General features: G+C 50.2%; 1 protein-coding gene across 1 annotated transcript; it reads right to left on the bottom strand.

The window, feature by feature from the left end:
• Positions 1–197: 197 nt before the first annotated feature.
• Raver1 (ribonucleoprotein, PTB binding 1) lies at positions 198–15,239 on the bottom strand. Its single transcript, XM_085689862.2, has 13 exons — positions 14,988–15,239; positions 13,376–13,442; positions 10,218–10,687; positions 6,666–6,857; positions 6,457–6,586; positions 6,140–6,234; positions 5,541–5,628; positions 5,054–5,265; positions 4,662–4,967; positions 2,701–2,775; positions 2,091–2,234; positions 1,656–1,739; positions 198–1,566 (listed from the first exon to the last, which is right to left on the bottom strand). Exons 1-13 carry the CDS (start codon positions 15,204–15,206, stop codon positions 1,420–1,422), a joined length of 2,229 nt encoding a protein of 742 aa, XP_085545988.1. The 5' UTR covers positions 15,207–15,239; the 3' UTR covers positions 198–1,419.
• Positions 15,240–17,796: the final 2,557 nt, after the last annotated feature.

The raw sequence follows: 17,796 nt of genomic DNA, 5'->3' as shown, positions 1-17,796 counted from the left end.
TAAAAGCTAGTGTCACCAACACCCAACTTAAATTTTAGAGATCATGTGTGGGCACACACTTGCCCATCTGTGTTACATGTGTAGGTCAGAGAACGACTTATGGGAGTCACTTGGGCACCAGGGGTAAAACTCAGGTGGTAGGTGTTGTTCCTGCTATCTTGCTGGGCCCACAGTTTATCTGAAGAACCAGCCAGCTCTGATTTTTTAAAACCGTTTACTTACAAACTTTAATTCAGCAAAGGTCTGTGTGGGAGGAAGGGGGGAGGGGATACCCCCCTGGAGTGGGTTTGGGTCATCAGATTTGGGGAGGGAGGCTGGTGGCTCAGCTGGCCAGGGGCAAGAATCCCTGGGTCTCCTCAGGTGGGCAGGCTGAAGTAGAACTTGTATGTGTGAGCAGAGAGGAGGCCAGCTCCAGTGATCCGGCCTGGGGATGGTGGTGGTGATCTGGGTTTGGAGGGAGGATACGGCAGAGGCCCAGTGACCTGGGTACAATGGTCAACTTTCGCAGACAGCAGCAGGGACTGTTGAAGCCAGCAGAAAACACTGGTTTCTGTACTAAGGGGGTGGTTTGCCAAGACCAAGGCTTTTTGGCCTTCTGTCCACAGGGCAGACACCCTGGAGAAAGGACGATCCCTAGGTCAGAGCTCTTTGGTCCTGAGTCAAGCTTCCAGAGCCTGGCATCTGAGAAGCTCTGACCTAGTAGGACCTGTGGCCCAACTTTAAGGCATCAGAAGGCAAGAAGAGTATGGCAGGGGGGTGGAGATCCTGGGACTGGGGTACTGGCCAGAGCAGGCAGGCAGGGGCATGAGACAGCTATACCTGCAGCAGATGATTGGGAAAAGAGAACAGAGTTAAGCTGTTGGAAACCCAAAGTGTGGAATGGAGGCCCAGGTAGGCCAGATCCTGAAGGAATAAAAGTTGGGGTTTTCCTGGGGTGGGGGGGGTGGATGTGGTCATCATCCTGGTTGTCTTAAAAAATAAAAATTAGAAAAGGAAATCAAATTCAATTGTCTGAGTTTAAAAAGGGGACTGTCCCTGATCCTCACAGGTCAGGGACACCTCCAAAGGCACTCGAAAGGCCAGAACACAGGAGTGACGAGGCAGGCGAGGAGGCCTGGAGAGCCGGGCACAGGAGACCAGGAGTTGGGGGGGAAGAGAGCAGGCCGGGCCCCTCTCTCTTAAGGCTGCAGGGTTTTGACTCCAGGAGCAGGCCCACAGGTAATGGTGTGGCCCCCAGACCCCCACAGTCCTTGAGCTCCTGCTGGGTGGTCAGCAAAGTCTTTTTCAGAGATTTCTCTATTACCCAAAGAAAGGACATAAAAAATAATAATAAAAATAAAATCCCACAAAACACAAATACCAGAAAAAACCCAAAAGCAATTTGGTGCAGGCCCTTGGAGCATCTCTGGCGCCGACCCCTTAGAAAATCCTCTTCCGCTTCAGGTAGGAGTCCGCGTAGTGGCCACCGAGGCCCTGGGAGTGCTGACCCACGTAGCTGCCCTCTGGGCTGGGCTCAGGCGAGGGCAGCAGATGGGAAAAACTGCGTTTCTGGCCGCCCAGTGGGGTCTGGAGACAGATGGCAGGGGAGGCTGGGTCAGGGGCCTCCTAGGGGCCGGGGCTCCCCAGCCCTGAGCCTCCCCTCCCCTTGCCCGTACCTTTAGCAGGTGGCTGTGACCGTTGGGCCCAGGGCCAAGGCCCAGGAGCCCTTCACTGGAGCCCATCGGGGAGGAACCAACCGCCTGGGGAAATCAAAGAGGTGGGGCAAGTCACCCCTGGGGGAAATCTTGAGAGTCCAATTCTAGCCTTGTGTCTGCCACCCAGAGCTACAAGACCTGGTAGTAATTAAACTGTTTCTCCTATGTCCTCTGGGGATAAGACCACCCACATCTTAGGTGAACTTGAGATGAGGGGAAGCTGATCAGTGTTGAGCTCCACACATAGCAGGGAGTCAGAGCAGACCACTGCCACTTCAGCAAGCAAGTCTGAGCCCTGCCATGAATGGAGCCATACCTGAGACACCTTGGATGACAAAACCCTAGAAACAGACATAGATACACAGGACCCAGTCCTCAGTGGGGCTGGCTTCTTACCTTGTTGAGGTGGCTCTGCTTGAGGCCAGCCTGTAGGCCACTGGTGAAGTAGGAAGTGGGTGAACCAGAATAAAAATGGGAAAGGGATCCCCCAGTGCCTCCACCACTCCGAGGCTCATTGAAGTTGCTGGGTGGCGGGGACATCTGCAGAGAAAAGTTCAGCCGAGTGAGGAAGGTAACAGTGGAAACCCTACTCCACCATGGCCTGGCTTGATCATGACCATCTTCAGGGACCTATGGAACCACCTACTGTCCCAAGGTGAAAAATAAACTTTTGAGCCTAGAAATTTGAGTTGGGCAACAGCAAGATTGCCTCAAAAGTTTGTGAAGTCAGGCAAAGGTGGCATATGCTTTTAATCTCAGCACTCAGGAGGCAGAGGCACGTGGATCTCTGAGTTTGAGGACAGCCTGGTCTACAGAGCAAGTTCCAGGACAGCCACAGTTACAAAGAGACCCAAACTCAAACAAAAACAAAAACAAAGAAAAGAAGTTTGTGGAGTTCAGTTACATTTAGCAACTTCAGTTACACAGCTAGAGCTGACCACCATATTCACTGTGGGACACAGCCAGTATTTAGGCTGCAGAAGATGGCCAGTGTCTTGACTCTTACCTTGTGTCGGCTGGGTCCATGAGGCCCTAGGGCTGGCTCCCGAGGGTGAGAGAAGAGACGTCGAGGTCCCACATCCTAAATTAAAGGGGCAAAAGCATAGGGTGTGTGTGTTGGTGTTTGCCATTCTTACCCTGAGTCAATTTAACACTCACAATTTAACACTAGGGACCTGTGACCCACAGTTGGGCCTGCATGGGCTTCAGTGGGATAGGGATAGCACACCAAAGCAGGTAGTGTGTGCGTGAGCTCCGGGATGTGTGTGGTGAATTGACTAACTGTATTGTGCTCAAAATGGGACGGACAACATGCTAAGGCCTTTCTCTAGGGAGAAAGCATGCCATGGGACTTAGGCTACACTTAAGTGCCTGCCAAGCTAACATGTATGAAGGCTGGTTTTCCATCCTCAGTACCATATAAACTGGGTGTGATGGTGAATGCCCGAGATCCCAGTACTCAGGTGGTAGAGATAAGAGATAAGTCATAGGGGGGAGGGGGAAGCAGAGAAAAATGTATAGCTCGATTGAAAAAAAAAAAAAAAAAGACATTCAGAGCCATCTCAGCTATTTAGTGAGTTGAGGCCAGCCTGGGCTACATAAGCCCTGTCTCAAAAAAAACAAAAACAAAAAAACAAAACAAACAAACAAAAAAAACCCAGTAAAAAGCCAGCAAAGTCTAAAGTCTAAAAGACAGACATGGACAGGAGACTTAAGAGAATGTGTTAGCCACAAGCTCCTGACTGCCCACCCGATACTAGTCTTTGACAGAAGTGTCTGTAAATAGGAGTGTTTCTGACACGAGTTGCCTTGGATTTTGAAATACCACATAAAGGAAGAAACGTCGGGGGGGGGGGGGTCCCCTAAGTCCAGCGAGAGAAATTCAGTGTCTCAGTTGCAATCCACACACATTTTATACTGTGTGAATTGTAGCCCTGGCGATCCTAGAACTTGCTTTGTAGACTAAGCTGAACTCACAGAGATCAACCTGCCTCTGCCTCCCAAGTGCTGGGATTAGAGGCACGCCTATGTGTAGGTGAGAGGACAACTTGTGAAAGCAGGCCCCTCTACCGTGTGGGACCAGGAGCGGAGCTGAGGTCTACAGGAGATAAGCACCTTTGCCAGCTGGGAATCTCACCAGTTCATACCTTCATTTGAATTTTGTTTTTCAGTCTCATGTAACTGGGGCTACTTTGAACTCCTGATCATCCTGCTACCACCTTCCAGTGCTGGCACAGTGCCCAACTGACAGGATATGACCTGCTTTGTCCTGTGACTTACCACACAAGGACAGATGTGGAATGTCCCACCTTATTTTCTAGTTTTGGGCCTGTCTGTTCATGTGTGTGCACACATATGTATGGAGGACAGAGGATGACATTCAGGATCTTCTCCACCTTGTTCACTGAAGTAAGGATCCCCACTGATATTCATTCATCTAGCTAGCCAGTTCCCTCCAGAAATGCTGTTTCCACCTCATACTCACTGGACTAGAGGTAAACTGCCACACCTGCCTAGCTTTTACACTGGTTCTGAGGATCCAAACTCCAGCCCTTACACAACACTCTATATACTGAACCACTGATTGGCCAAGCCCTGTCCCCCTTTTGGAGACAAGGTATCACTATGCAGCTATGATTCATCTACAGTTTGCTGTGTAAACCAGGCTGGCCTTAAACTCAGAGCAATCTTCCTGCCTTGTGAGCAAACCCAGTTGAGACAGGGTCAACACTGGCCTGGAGTTTACCTACTGGACTAGCCCTCTTCAAAACTGGGGTCACAAGCATGCTAGTCCTCCTGGCTCTTTTTATGTGGTCTCTTAGAATGAGACTCAGGTCCTCATGCCTGTCATGTTTTGGATGTTTGGACCAGGGAAGCTCACTCTGCATGGTTTGTAGATGGACATGCTCTTCAGATACAAAGGGCCACCCCCAAGACAGGCAGAACTCAGGGCAGCCTGGTACTCACCGAGGGGTAATCAAAGCCATAGCCGTCAGGCAGTCCTGGCTCAGGGGGCAGACGGTTACTGGCAATGGGGCTGAGCAGGCGGGACTTCATTTGGAAAGCTTTGCTGCCACTGTTGTTACCATTGCCTCCACCAGGAACTGCAGGGCTGGGCAAAGGGGGTTCAGCCGGGCGACGGCCTCTCCCTGAGCCTCCCCAGCCCCGGGTCTCCTTGCCTGCCAGGTTGCTGGATGGAAGCAGGCTATGTAGATTCAGGTAGGGGTTCAAGGGGATGCGGTAGTCCTTTGGGGGCTCCCCCAACAGTGACACCTGTAACAGGAAGGTTGGTTTTGCTAGGGCCCTGGGCAGAAGGGACCTCAAAGGGAAGGGAAGCTGGAAACAGAGTGGTACCTTACCCCAGGGGGTGTTGGCAGGGGCCCACTGTCCTTTGGGAGGCCTCTAAGACTGGAGCCTCGGAGCCCCACAGGGGCTGGAGGTGGAGTGAGCTGGGAGGCTGGGGGACCCAGACTCATGGGCTCCCGGTCACTCCCAGAAGGGCCCAGCAGTGGTGGTAGTAAGGGTTGTGGCTTCCCTCGGCGGGGTGGCAGTTCCGGGGCCAGGCCCCCCCCTAAAGAGAGAAGGAAGGTGTCAGCTAAGGGCCCAGACCTGAAGAGACACTCTACCCATGGTCCTGGGACAAGGAACAACCCTGTGCCCTACAGGCAGTTAGCGACTCAAGGTCTCTTTGGGCATCAGCATCCTAAGACACTCCCAGCTGTCCCAGGAGGTGGGCACCAAAGCAACAGGAGAATGACCCAGACAAATTAGGTCACCTGTCCAAGGCTACACAGAATTCACTGGGGAAGCATCTCTAGAGAGGTGGGTGGCAGGGTTCAACTTTACCTGCAGACAGCTCCCCAAGGAGGGAATTGGCAGGTTGGGCCCCGGCCTGGAGGGTACCCAGAGGTGAGTCTCCCAGGATCCCAGGCTTCTAAAACAGAGTACAGTTAGCTGAAGGTGGGAACAGTGTGGTCTGGACAGCAGATACCAGCCATCCACAGTCCTGGCAGTCACAATACCCAGCACTACCAACTCCCAAGTTAAGCACAGGCAGACACACACGGAGCCCTCCAGCAACCCTAACCCTACTCATGTGGTCTATAGGCTCCTGAATGCCAGTCCCTGTTCTATGCACTGGGGATTATATGGGAAACACTGAGCATGTCAGGGCTGTCACTCCACTTTCTACCATGGTCACACATACACAATGACAGTCCTTAGCACCCAGGCCCTTGTTCACCACAGAACAAAGCTGACCACGGGTGACTACACCCCAAATGCCAAGGTCAGGCTTTCTTAGCCACATTCATTTTGGAAACAGATACGGATGTCCTGGCCACCAGAGCAGTCACCTCTCCAGAGCAGAGGAAATATAACTTCTGACATAAGGGGTGGTCTAGAAAAGGCGCCTGGTGAGGTAGCCTTCACTGTGAGGCTGTTACCTTTTGGCTCTGGGTCTGCAGGGCTAACTGGAGCAGTGCAGTGGACAGGGCAGGTCCACTGAGCAGTGGCATGGCAGGGGGCGCACCCAAAAGGCCTGGAACGAGACATGGATGCCTTGTGATAAATGCACCACCCAGCACAACCCCAAATTTTCAGAAGTGATGGATGGGCCTGAAGGATCCAGTCAGAGAAGGGTGGGTCTTTTTCTGATGCAAGTTCTGCTCCCTTTAGGGACCTCCATGCTCATATCACAGATACCAACATAGGAGGAGTGGTCTCTGCATGATACCCTACAACCATGTGTGGCCCATCTTACCCTGTTTGCCACTGGCACCTCCATGCAGCAGAGGATTGAGCAGCAGCTGGAGGGAGGCAGATGGGCCCAGATTGTTCAACAGCTGCAGGATGTTTGGCTCAGGCAGGAGTCCCTTGCCTCGATTGAGAGCCTGAGAAGGGGATCAGAGGAAGGTTCAGAGCAGAGGCCACAAAGGGGAGACATTGGTGGCCAGGGGTACCCCTACTCACCGTGGCCTGGGCAGCAATGAGTGCTGCCAGCATGCTGCGGCCAGGAGGACCTGGAGCACAGAAGGACACACGAAGGTGGCTGCCACCCAGGGCCAGGCCATCTGCCCGCTGTTGAGCAGCCTCTGCCATCTCTGCTGTCTCATACTCCAATACTGCAAAGCCCTTCAGCTGCCCATCCTGGCCACACGCCAGCTGCGGGAGATGCACTTATTAGCACCAGGCAAGTAACCATAAAGACCAGACACTGACCCCAAGAACTGACAGTGAGCCCTTGGAAAGGGTGACTACTTGCTACTCACTGTTCCCAGCCTTGTGCAGTGGCTATAGGAGGCCCTAGAAGGTCAGCTTGCCCAAGGCCACAGGGCAGAGATAGGACCCACCTCAACTGAAATCACTGTGCTGGTATTTGTGTTGACATGCTGGGAACCGATTCTGACAGGAACATCAGGAAGTAAGGATGGCTGCAGAGTGTGCCCTGAACACACTCTTGGGCCATAGATACCGTGGCAGGGGACTGACTTGGGAAGAGGCACCCAGACCTGCCAGGTAGCCAGGGCCTGACTATTCAAGGCTGCTGCCAGGTGGATGTCGAGGTCATGGTGTTAGTGCAGAGAGGTTCTAATCACAGGCAGAGCTATGTCATTATACCAGCTTCCTCCATAGCAGCCCCGTCATTGGTTGGGTCCATATTCCCCCATCCAGAAGCTCATACTAGGTGTGTTCCAGCAGTGAGATTGGATGGAAGCTAGACTGGTCCAATGCTGCCCATACTGTATTTTAAAATTCCTATTAGACAGGATCTTACTGTATTGCTGGCTAGCCTGAAACTCATAAACCAGCATGCCATTGAACTCACAGGTACCTGCTTGTCTCTGTCTCCAGAGTTTTGGATTAAAGGCTTATGCACCACACCCAGTCCTTCAAGAAAATAGGTTTTTGGTGTTGTGTGTTTATCTCTCTCACTAGTGTACAGAGAAGGACAAGTGTTCTCTATCCAGTCTTCATCCCTTTGAGATAGGCTCTCTCCTGAACCTGAGGTTCACATTTTCTGGGCTAAGCTGGAAATCAGCAAAGAACCTTCCTGTCTTTACCTTCAGTGTTGGCTGGCTTTATAAAGTAAGACACTATTTTGAAAGACGCTGTCTCAGAAAGAGAAAAAAAGGAATAAGGAAGGAAAAAGGATGGGAGGAAAAGGCTACATATGCTGGCGTTCTCTGTAACCATAGCACTCTGTAAACATAAAGTCAAAAAAGCCAAGAGTTCAAAGCTGGCCTGGACTACATAGCAAATTTCAAAATAGTTTTTGCTATATCGTGATAACTTCTCTCAAAAGAAGTAAAATATCAGCCCTTGCTCTGCCAAAAAAGAAAAAGTCACTAGGTGGCGGTGGCGTACACCTTAAACCCAGCATTCAGGAGGCAGAGGCAGGAAGATCTCTGGTTTTAAGGCCAGCCTGGTAACACAACACTAGTTCGAGAATAGTCAAGGCTGTTACACAGTAAAACCCCCAAACAAACAAACAAACAAAAAAGCAACTTAAGTCAGTAGAGCTGGAGAGATGACTCAGCAGGTAAACACCAGCCCGTAAGACCCAAGTCTAGCTCCCAGCTCCCAAGGAGAAGCCAGGCAAGAAAAACAGTGAAAATCTAAGCATAGAATTGGGCACAGTAAACATGTGACATGTCCCCAAGCTGTTCTCAGCTAAGAAAGACTGTTCCTGAGTGTATTTTTTTTAAAAGATTTATTTATTTATTATGTATACAACATTCTTCCCATGTATGCTTGCATGCCAGAAGAGGGCACCAGATCTCATTATAGATGGCCGTGAGCCACCATGTGGTTGCTGGGAATTGAACTCAGGACCTCTGGAAGAGCACTCAGTGCTCTTAACCTCTGAGCCATCTCTCCAGCCCCTTCTGAGATTTCCACAGCAACCCTCCTGCCTGTGTTCTAGGCAAGTGAAGCCCTCACCCAGTTTTCTTACCTTTTTTAAAAGATAGGGGTCCCACTATGTAGCCCAAGCAGACCCTGAACACAGAGAACTTTCTGCCTCTACTTCTGCAGTGCTAGGATTTAAAGCCATATATCACAGCCTGGTTTGGTGGCAAACGCCTTTAATTCCAGTACTCAGGAGGCAAAGTCAGGTGGCTCTCTGTGAGTTCAGTGCCAGCATAGTCTACACTGTGAGTTCCTGGTCAGTCAGGGCTATGTAGAAAGACCTTGTTGGAAGAAGTGTGTCACTGTGGGAGTACTCTCAGTGTCACAGTTCACTTCCTGTTGCCTTCTGATTAAGACGTAGCCAGTACCATGTCTCACCATGATGACAATGGACTAAAACCTCTGAAACAGAAACCTACCACCTCAAGTACATGGTTTCCTTTATAAGAGTTGCCATGATTATGGTGTCTCTTCACAGTAACAGGAACCCTAACTAAGGCAGATACCCTTTTTTTTTTCTTTTTCTGTTTTTCTGTAGCTTTGGAGCCTGTCCTGGAACTCGCTTTTATAGACCAGGACAGCCTCGAACTCTGGGACTAAAGGCATGTGCCACCACTGCCCAGGTAAGACACTTTTAATATTTAGCTTCTCTAGGCAAAGTACTGTGATGCATGTCTTAAAGACAGCACTTAGGAGGCAAATGCAGGTAGATCTCTAAGTTCCAGGCTAGTCAGGGCTACAAAATGAGACCTGTCACCAGGCAGTGGTGGCCCACGCCTTTAGTCCCAGCACTTGAGAGGCAGGTGGATCTCTAAGAGTTCAAGGTTAGCCTGGTCTACAAGAGCTAGTTCCAGGACAGGCTCTAAAACTACAGCGAAACCCTGTCTTGAAAAACAAACAAAGAAACAACAAAACAAGAGACCTGTCTCGAAAAAGGGTGTGAAAGGATGAGAGAGAGAGACAGAGAGAGAGAGAGAGAGAGAGAGAGAGAGAGAGAGAGAGAGACCAACGACCAATGTGTAGACAGAGGGACTTGCTGAGAGCACAGAAGGCCAGAATCTGTCTGAGCCCTGGCTTGCTGCTGGGAGCCCACAGAGGATCATGAAGTCTTTGATGAGAGCTGGGGCTGAGCAGGTAGAACACTTGCCTAGAATGCAGGACACCCTAGGGAATTACAACCCCTATACCACATAAACAAAGCATGGTGGAGCATGCCCTACTTTTTAGGTAGAGCCAGGAGGATCTGGAATTCAAGCTCATCCTCGTTCCATACCAAGTTCAGGTCAGTATGGGCTACATGAGATGCTGTCCCAAAAAACAAAGTAACGAACAAACATAAGTCAGGTGGTGTGCCACATTACCCATAATTCTGGCAATCATGAGGTTTAGGCAAGAGGATGGAGTTTTTAAGCTAGTCTGGGCTATATGGCATAAGTACTGAGTGTGTGAATGATGAGAGGAGCAAGACTCCCACCCAACTTACAATGGATGAGCTGAGGATTGCAGTCAGGCCTTTGGAATACATTTGGGCCCTCAATCACCATACCCCAGAGACCCTCTCTCAAGAGCTGCATTCAAAACTGTGACGGCTCCATCAAAGGGCCCAGGACCTACCTGACAGAAGGTGGGGGTATAGACCGCTGATAGTGCCTGGCGCAGGGCATCCACATCATTGAAGCCAGGTGGCAGGTGGTCCACACAGAGGCACCGGGAGTGCAACAAGGCAGGGGTCAGCTGCCCAGCATCTGTCCAATGCACATACAGTGTGCGGGGGCCCAGTGGCTTGCCCAGCAGATCAGACTTGGCCCTGGCAGCCGAGTCTTTCTTCATGTACTCTGCAAAGCCATAGCCCTTAGAGTGGCCTGTCCGCTCACTGTACACTAGGAAGCAGCGCTCTAGGCTGCCAAAGGGCCGCACCAGCTCCTCAAACTGTGCCTGGGTCAGGCTGGGTGGCAGGTTGGCCACACACAACAGAGCATCGGTAGGCTGCAACTGAACTGACAGCTCCCGCTCTCGAAGGCGGCTCTGGTGGAAGGCGTTGATGGCAGCTTCAGCCTGCTCCCCATTCAGCAGGGTCACGAAAGCTGCAAGGCACAAGAGGACTTGAGGTCAGAGTGGACTTCTGATTCCCTAGCCGAGGCCCTCTAACCAGTAACACATCAACTGCCACTGGCAAGCACAAACTGGCCAGCTGGAGCCTTGCATTTCCACCAGCTCCTCTCCCTGACATCTCCCCACAGCAGTTCATAACCCTGAGCAGTTATTCACTGTGCACATGGCTCTGCCAGTGTGTCACTCAGGTGACATCCAAGTTAATGGTTACCTTAGCTGTCCTGCAGTTCTCTTTGTAGAACTCACAGAGATCTGCTCACCTCTGCCTCTAGAGTCCTGGGATCGAAGGTGTGCGCCACCACTGCCTGGCTTTTTAAGTTGTATTTTATGTGAATACTTGCCTACATGTATGCCTGGTGCCTGTGGAGGTCAGATGAGGGTGCCAGATCCCCTGTAACTGGAGTTACAGATGCTTGTGACCCACCCTGTGGGTGCTGAGCACTGACCTGGGGCCTCTGGAAGAGCAACCAGTGCTCTTAACCATTGAACCATCACTCCAGCCCCACACCCTTAAAAGTTCTGGCACCTCAACTTTCTCCTCTGTCAAATGAGAGCAGATTAACCCTCACATCTACCAATTTTGGTAGAGTAAACAGGCCCAGATTAGCAGCCCAAGAGTCAGGTTGTGAATGGGGAATAGTAGCACATGTCTGTGATCCCAGCATTTGCAAGACTGGGGACAGAGTTCAAAGTCATCCTGGGCTATAGATTCTGTCTTAAAAAACTCTGGGCTGGAACTGAAAAACACAGGTCAGTTGGTAGAGTGCTTGCCTAGCAGGCATGAGGCCTTGAGTTCTGTCTATAGATTAGGTGCTACAGAACTCACCTACTTCAGTGTTAGACTGAAGCAGGAGGATCAGAAATTCAAGGTCATCCTTGCCTTCCTGACACATCTCAAAAATACGAACTGAGAGTTGGGGATTAGTTCAGCATTAAGAGTATTCATATTCATCTTTAGCACCACAAAATAAAAATTAAGAAAGAGGCCAGTCCGCCTTTAATGACAGCATGGTCTACAAAGTGAGTTCTAGGACAGGCTCCAAAGCTACACAGTGAAACCCTGTCTGGAAAAATCATTGAGAGAGAGAGAGAGAGAGAGAGAGAGAGAGAGAGAGAGAGATCAGGACTAGATAATATTTGCAGTGGAGAACTTTTCTGGCATACGTAAGGCCCTAAATTTATTAAGGTCCAGCATCACATTCACACACCGAGCCCTCACAAAATCAAGTAAAAAAAGTTAAAAATACAGGCTGGGCGGTGGTTGTGCAGGCCTTTAATCCTAGCACTCAGGAGGCTGAGGCAGGCAGTTCTCTGTGAGTTCGAGGCCAGCCTGGTCTACAAGAGCTAGTTCCAGGACAGGCTCCAAAGCTACAGAAAAAAACTCTTGAAAAACAAAAACAAACAGCACTCCATAGCCAAGGAAACTGAACTTCTGATCCTCTAGCCCAACTCTCAAAGTGTTGGATCTTCTCCACATTACATGGTCAGAGAAGGTTCTAGATGCTCTTCACACCTGGTCCAACACTGGGAAGCACATACATTCACTGATGGCCTCACACAGGAAACCAACACTGCCAAGTCTTACCCCATGGACCTAGGGCTGAGCATTCCATGCACGTGCAAATGTGCCAACTTCAGCCTACAATGACAGAGTAGAGTGGCCAGTGGGTCTGGATTATGAAGGGACACAAAGAACAGTCCTAGAGCCGAGCACAGTGATACATGACTTTAGTCTCGTTTATGAGACCTGATTTAAATAAAACCAAAACTCAAAAATCGGAACTGGAGCTGAAGCTATGCCTCAGCTGTTAAGAGCACTTATTGCTCTCACAGGACCTGGATTTGGTTCCCAACATCTACATGGCAGCTCACAACCTTCTACCACTTTGTTTCCACAGAATCTGGTGTCCTCTTTTGGCCTCCATGCATGCAAATGGTGTGCAGGCAAAATACCTATACATGTTAAATAAAGATAACTTAAAAAAAAACCACAAAGCTCAAAGCCGTGGTAGAAGCTAAGAAGGATTACTACTACACACTTCATGTTAGTTGGGATGACCTCAAGAACTCCAGGATAACCTGGGCTACTGGGCTACAGAGTAAGTCCATGCCTTAAGAAAAAAAAAGGGAAAAATAAGGCTGGGTAAAGGAGCCTGCTGCCATGCCTAACCAATCACCTGAGTTCTATTCCCACACTCACGTGAGTTTATGCATACTCTCGTATGCACCTATAATCCTTGGCTTCCTAGTCTACAATAGAAGAACTGCCCAGAGTATACAGCAAGACAGAAACAAGAGATCCTGCCTCAGCAAGGTGGAAAGAACTGACTTCAGACAGTCTTTGTCCTCTAACTTCCACATTTGTTCCTCGTGTTCACACCTACACACACTAAATAAATAAGCTGCAATGAAGGTGGATCTCTATAGTTCAAGGCCAACCTGATCTAGTGAGTTTCAGGTCAGTCAGGGCTATATAGTGAGGCCCTGTCTCAAAAAATTAAATGGACAGCCAGGACAAGGATCAAACAGGTGTTCCTGTTGAGTGCATCCTCTGGGACAATATGGGACCCACAGACCAGGAGAACAAATGCTGAACCAGGTCCCTCTTATCACCACTGGGGACTGTCATCCTTGCCCTGGTCCACCCATGGCCCACAAACCTGTCCCTTTGTATTTGTCCACGAAACAGTACTTGAGTTCGTAGTCGCTCAGAAGATCGTGTACTTCCTGCAGAAACACAATCAGAAGCGAGGAGTCACTAGCCAGGCCTGCCAGTAGGTGGACCTGCCTTAAACGAACATCTCCATTTTACTGTAACAACTATCTTCTACCCAAGGCTGTGCAAGGCAAGGCTGAAGATTACATGCTAAGAACACCAATAACTCAAACAAATGCCTTCAGGGAAGTTACCCAACTTATCTGATTCCCTATGGAAGGTCCCAACAATTTTACAGCTAATCGCTTATCCATTTTGTCTGCAAGGAAACTGAGACTGTAAGAGGCTAACCACACAAGTTATCAGGCCAACAGGAGGCATGTTACCTGGGATATCTGAACAGGGACTCCATGCATTTCACGACCATACACTGTGCGGTTGGTTGCACCGGCCACCCAAACACCCTCATGTTTACAGGGCCGCTGTTAACAAATGCTGGCTTCCTGGGCAAGTTGCCCAGCCTGTTTGGACCTGATGACCTATGTATGAGCCCAATGAGATAGGGCCAGCAGTTCCAACATGCACCAGACCATGCACACTGATGTCTACTCCAGGTCTGTCCCATACAATGTTCCCCACACCTCTGGAGCTGCAACAGTCATGTGCCCACACAGGAGTAGGTACTAGGGTGAGCCAGTGAGCAAGATTCTTAGCAGCAAGGAGAAAGGGCCTATCCCACCACCACCAGGCAGGGCAACATAGATACCACTTTCTTGGGTCCAAAGAGCATTGCACGCCCTGCTCCATGTAGGTCCCCATAAGAAGGGCACTCCCGGCAGACAAGATTAGCCATAGGGAAGTGCCACAGCATACACAATTCCACTGGCACCCCACCCCCAGCCGGTTCCCATCGAAGGGAGAAGATTTCATTTTTTCAAATCAATTCTAGCCGGGCGGTGGTGGCGCACGCCTTTAATCCCAGCACTCGGAAGGCAGAAACAGATGGATCTCTTTGAGTTCATTGCCAGCCTGGTCTACAGAGCTAGTTTCAGGACAGCTAGGGCTGCTACATAGAGAACAAGAATCCTGTATTGAAAAAGAAGTACTATCAAATCAATTCTAGTAGGCCTTTCTGAGGGATGCAGCTCCAACTTCCGGGTCTACCTCTTAAAGGTGTAAAATCATCCTTAATAAGAAAGGCCATATTCTAATCCTGAAATCCAGATCTGAGCTCCTGTCACCCGATGGCAGAATAGGGAAAGTACCCCTCTAAGTATGCGTGGGCCAGTTGGATTCTCTATTTCAATCAATCCATTCAGTCTCCCGTACACAATTCAATAAGGGCACAGCTGCCCGCCCCCTGAAACTACCCGCTCCCTTCAAACACTTGGTCTCGCCCAAGCCCGGTAGTCACCCCTAGCAACGTTGGCCCGTACTTGGGTTTTTGCCCTTCCTGACCATGCCCTTTCCACCTCGTTCTTAATGTCTCCTGAACCCGGGAGAGGATACAGTTCTGGGGAAAGCCCTGGGACGCGGCAGCTTTGGTAGTGCCTGGTATCCCCCTGCGCACGCGCACCGTGGTATTTCCCGCCACGCTCTCAGCCCCCCCCCCATACCTGGTTGGTCACGTCCCCCGGGAGGCCTCGGATCAGTATCTTGCGGCGGTTACGGAACTGGCGCTCAGTATGTTCTAGGCGTTTCCGGATCTCTTCCGGATCGAGCGGCGGCAGCTCTTGTTCAGGCGCTCGGCGATCGGCGGTCTCGGAAGTTTCCGCTTCGGCCTCCGCCTCCGGGCTGAGCGGCGGCCGGTGAGTAACGGACACGTCGGCCGCCATCTTGGGAAACCCGGCGCCTTCTGGGACCAGCGAGCTCAGGGCGGAGCGACATAGAGCGGCAAGGAGAGCGCGCGTATTGATTGGTTGATGGAAGTCCCGCCTCTATCCCAGCCCCCTTCAACCTATTGGCTGGATCGAGTGCCGCTCTCCTCATCCATTACCCTCCACACTCTTGGCCATTGAGGGGAAGGGCGGAACTGCAACGACGTGGAGCTCCTGGAAGGCAGTGACGAAAATCCATCCTAAACCTGGCGGTGATGGCACACGCCTTTAATTCCAGCACTCGGGAGGCAGAGACAGGCGGATCTCTGTGAGTTCGAGGCCAACCTGGTCTCCAAGAGCTAGTTCCAGGACAGGCTCCAAAACTACAGAGAAACCCTGTCTCAAAAAGAAAAAGAAAAAAAGAAAATCCATGCTATCCGCAGCACCGCCGAAAGAGCAGATGAGGCACACACCTTGAATCTCAGCCCTCGGGATGTAAAGGCTGGCGATCTTCTGATGTCATCCTCAGCTACACAAATCAGCTTCATAGATCTCTCTCTCTCTCTCTCTCTCTCTCTCTCTCTCTCTCTCTCTCTCTCTCTCTGGTTTTTTGAGACAGGGTTTCTCTGTAGCTTTGGAGCCTGTCCTGGAACTAGCTCTTGTAGACCAGGCTGGCCTCAAACTCACAGAGATCCACCTGTCTCTGCCTCCCAAGTGCTGAGATTAAAGGCATGCACCACCACTGCTTGGCGAGCTCCTGTCTCAAAGGGAAAAGCAAACAAATCAAACCTAGGTGTGGTGATGTACACATGCAGTTCCAGCACAAGGGAAATAGCGGTAGCAGGAACAGAAGTTCAAAGTCATGCTCTACTTACTACACAACTCAAGTTTGAGACCAGACTGATTCAAAAGAAAAAACAATCAAACAAAACAGCCAAAAGCCAGGCAGTGGTGGCACGAGGTCAGTCTAGTCTACAAAATGAGTTCCAGGACAGCCAGGGCTGTTACATAGAGAAATCTTGTCTCGAAGAAAACAAACAGGGAGCTGGAGAGATGACTCAGTGGTTAAGAGCATTGCCTTCCAAAGATCCTGAGTTCAATTCTCGCCAACCACATGGTGGCTCACAGCCATCTGTAATGAGGTCTGGTGCCCTCTTCTGGCCTGCAGACATACACACAGACAGAATATTGTATACATAATAAATAAATAAATATTTTTTAAAAAAGAAAACAAACAACAACAAAACCCTGGCATTATCCCATCACTCTGAAGGCCTAGGCAGGTGAATCTGTGAATCCCAGGCCAGCCTGGTCTACATAGGAAAACACAGTCTCAAAAACGTAAAAATAAAAAATCACCTTTTGCTAATCTTGGCAACCTGAGTTTGAGTCCCCATAGTACATGGAGGTGGTGCTAGAGATAGCTTAGGAAGCAGGAAGCATCATATGGTCAGGGTACTGGATACAGACAGCCTGGAAGCAGGCGGTATGATGTGGTCGGGGTACTAGAGACAGCCTAGGAAGCAGGTGGTATCACGTGGTCGGGGTGCTGGAGACAGACAGCCTAGGAAGCAGGTGGTATCACGTGGTCGGGGTGCTGGAGACAGCCTAGGAAGCAGAAGGCTAAGCAGTAGCTTGAGAAAGAGCTGGCAACGTCACACCAGGAGAGAAGATGAGCAACTGATAATGACAGACATGGATCTCTAGCAGCAGAAAGCAGTTTCCAGGAGTGTATGCGCAAGTGCTAACAAATAATAATTACACATGTTTCTCAGACATTTTTCTGGATTCACTTACTGAAATAAATTGTTGTGGGTTTTTTTGTTTGTTTTTCAGAAAAAGAAATCAAACCATAGACCATGCAATTTGAAGGTTTTATTGATGGGGAACCTGATACATCCCAATCACCCATCAATTTGACCTAAGAATCCCCTAGCTCAGAACAACTCTTCCAGGGCTGTGTTTTCAGACTGCAGTGGCCTGAGAGACACACAGGTGCTTGTGTTTCTCAAATGGTAGCTGCCACTCTGGTTCTGCATCCTGGAGATGTACAGAAAAGCCACTGCAACAATCACCACCTGTTGCCGCATGAACAGCCCTATTAAGATGCTGACCAACCCGGGGCTCCTATCTGCACAGAGAGACCCAAGTAAATATGTGAGCCCTGGGCTCCTGCTAAACTTCCCCTGCTGAGTTTGCAGGGTCCCCTCTTACCTTGAATGTTAATCATTATGAGAGGTGTTCCTGCCTCTTGCCGTGGACTGGCTGCCTGGCAGTGATAGGTGCTATCGTGGCTAATGTTGACAAGGAATGGGGTCCTGATGGGCACCTCATGTCTGGAGCCCTCATGCTGGGACTTTGGAGCTGTATTGCCCAGGGCATGGCAATTTAAGAGGTGGCTGTAAGCCCCTTGTGGTATAAGTGGCCAGACCTAACCCCTCATGGTGTGTGAATGGCCAAGCCCTGCCCAACCCCCAGAAAGCCAAGTTCTGCCCTACAAAGAAAGCTCAAGATCAAGTCACAGAATCCCACCAATTCTCAACACATCTTGGAAAGCCCACCCCCCGCCCAAAAAAATTACATAAGCTTGTCTCAGTTCTTTCCTACT

Source organism: Myodes glareolus, chromosome 4, assembly GCF_982192425.1.
Source record: "Myodes glareolus chromosome 4, mMyoGla1.1, whole genome shotgun sequence".
Classification (NCBI taxonomy): Eukaryota; Metazoa; Chordata; class Mammalia; order Rodentia; family Cricetidae; genus Myodes; species Myodes glareolus.
The sequence above is the reverse complement of the archived record's forward strand: the minus strand, read 5'-3'. Positions and strand labels throughout refer to the sequence as shown.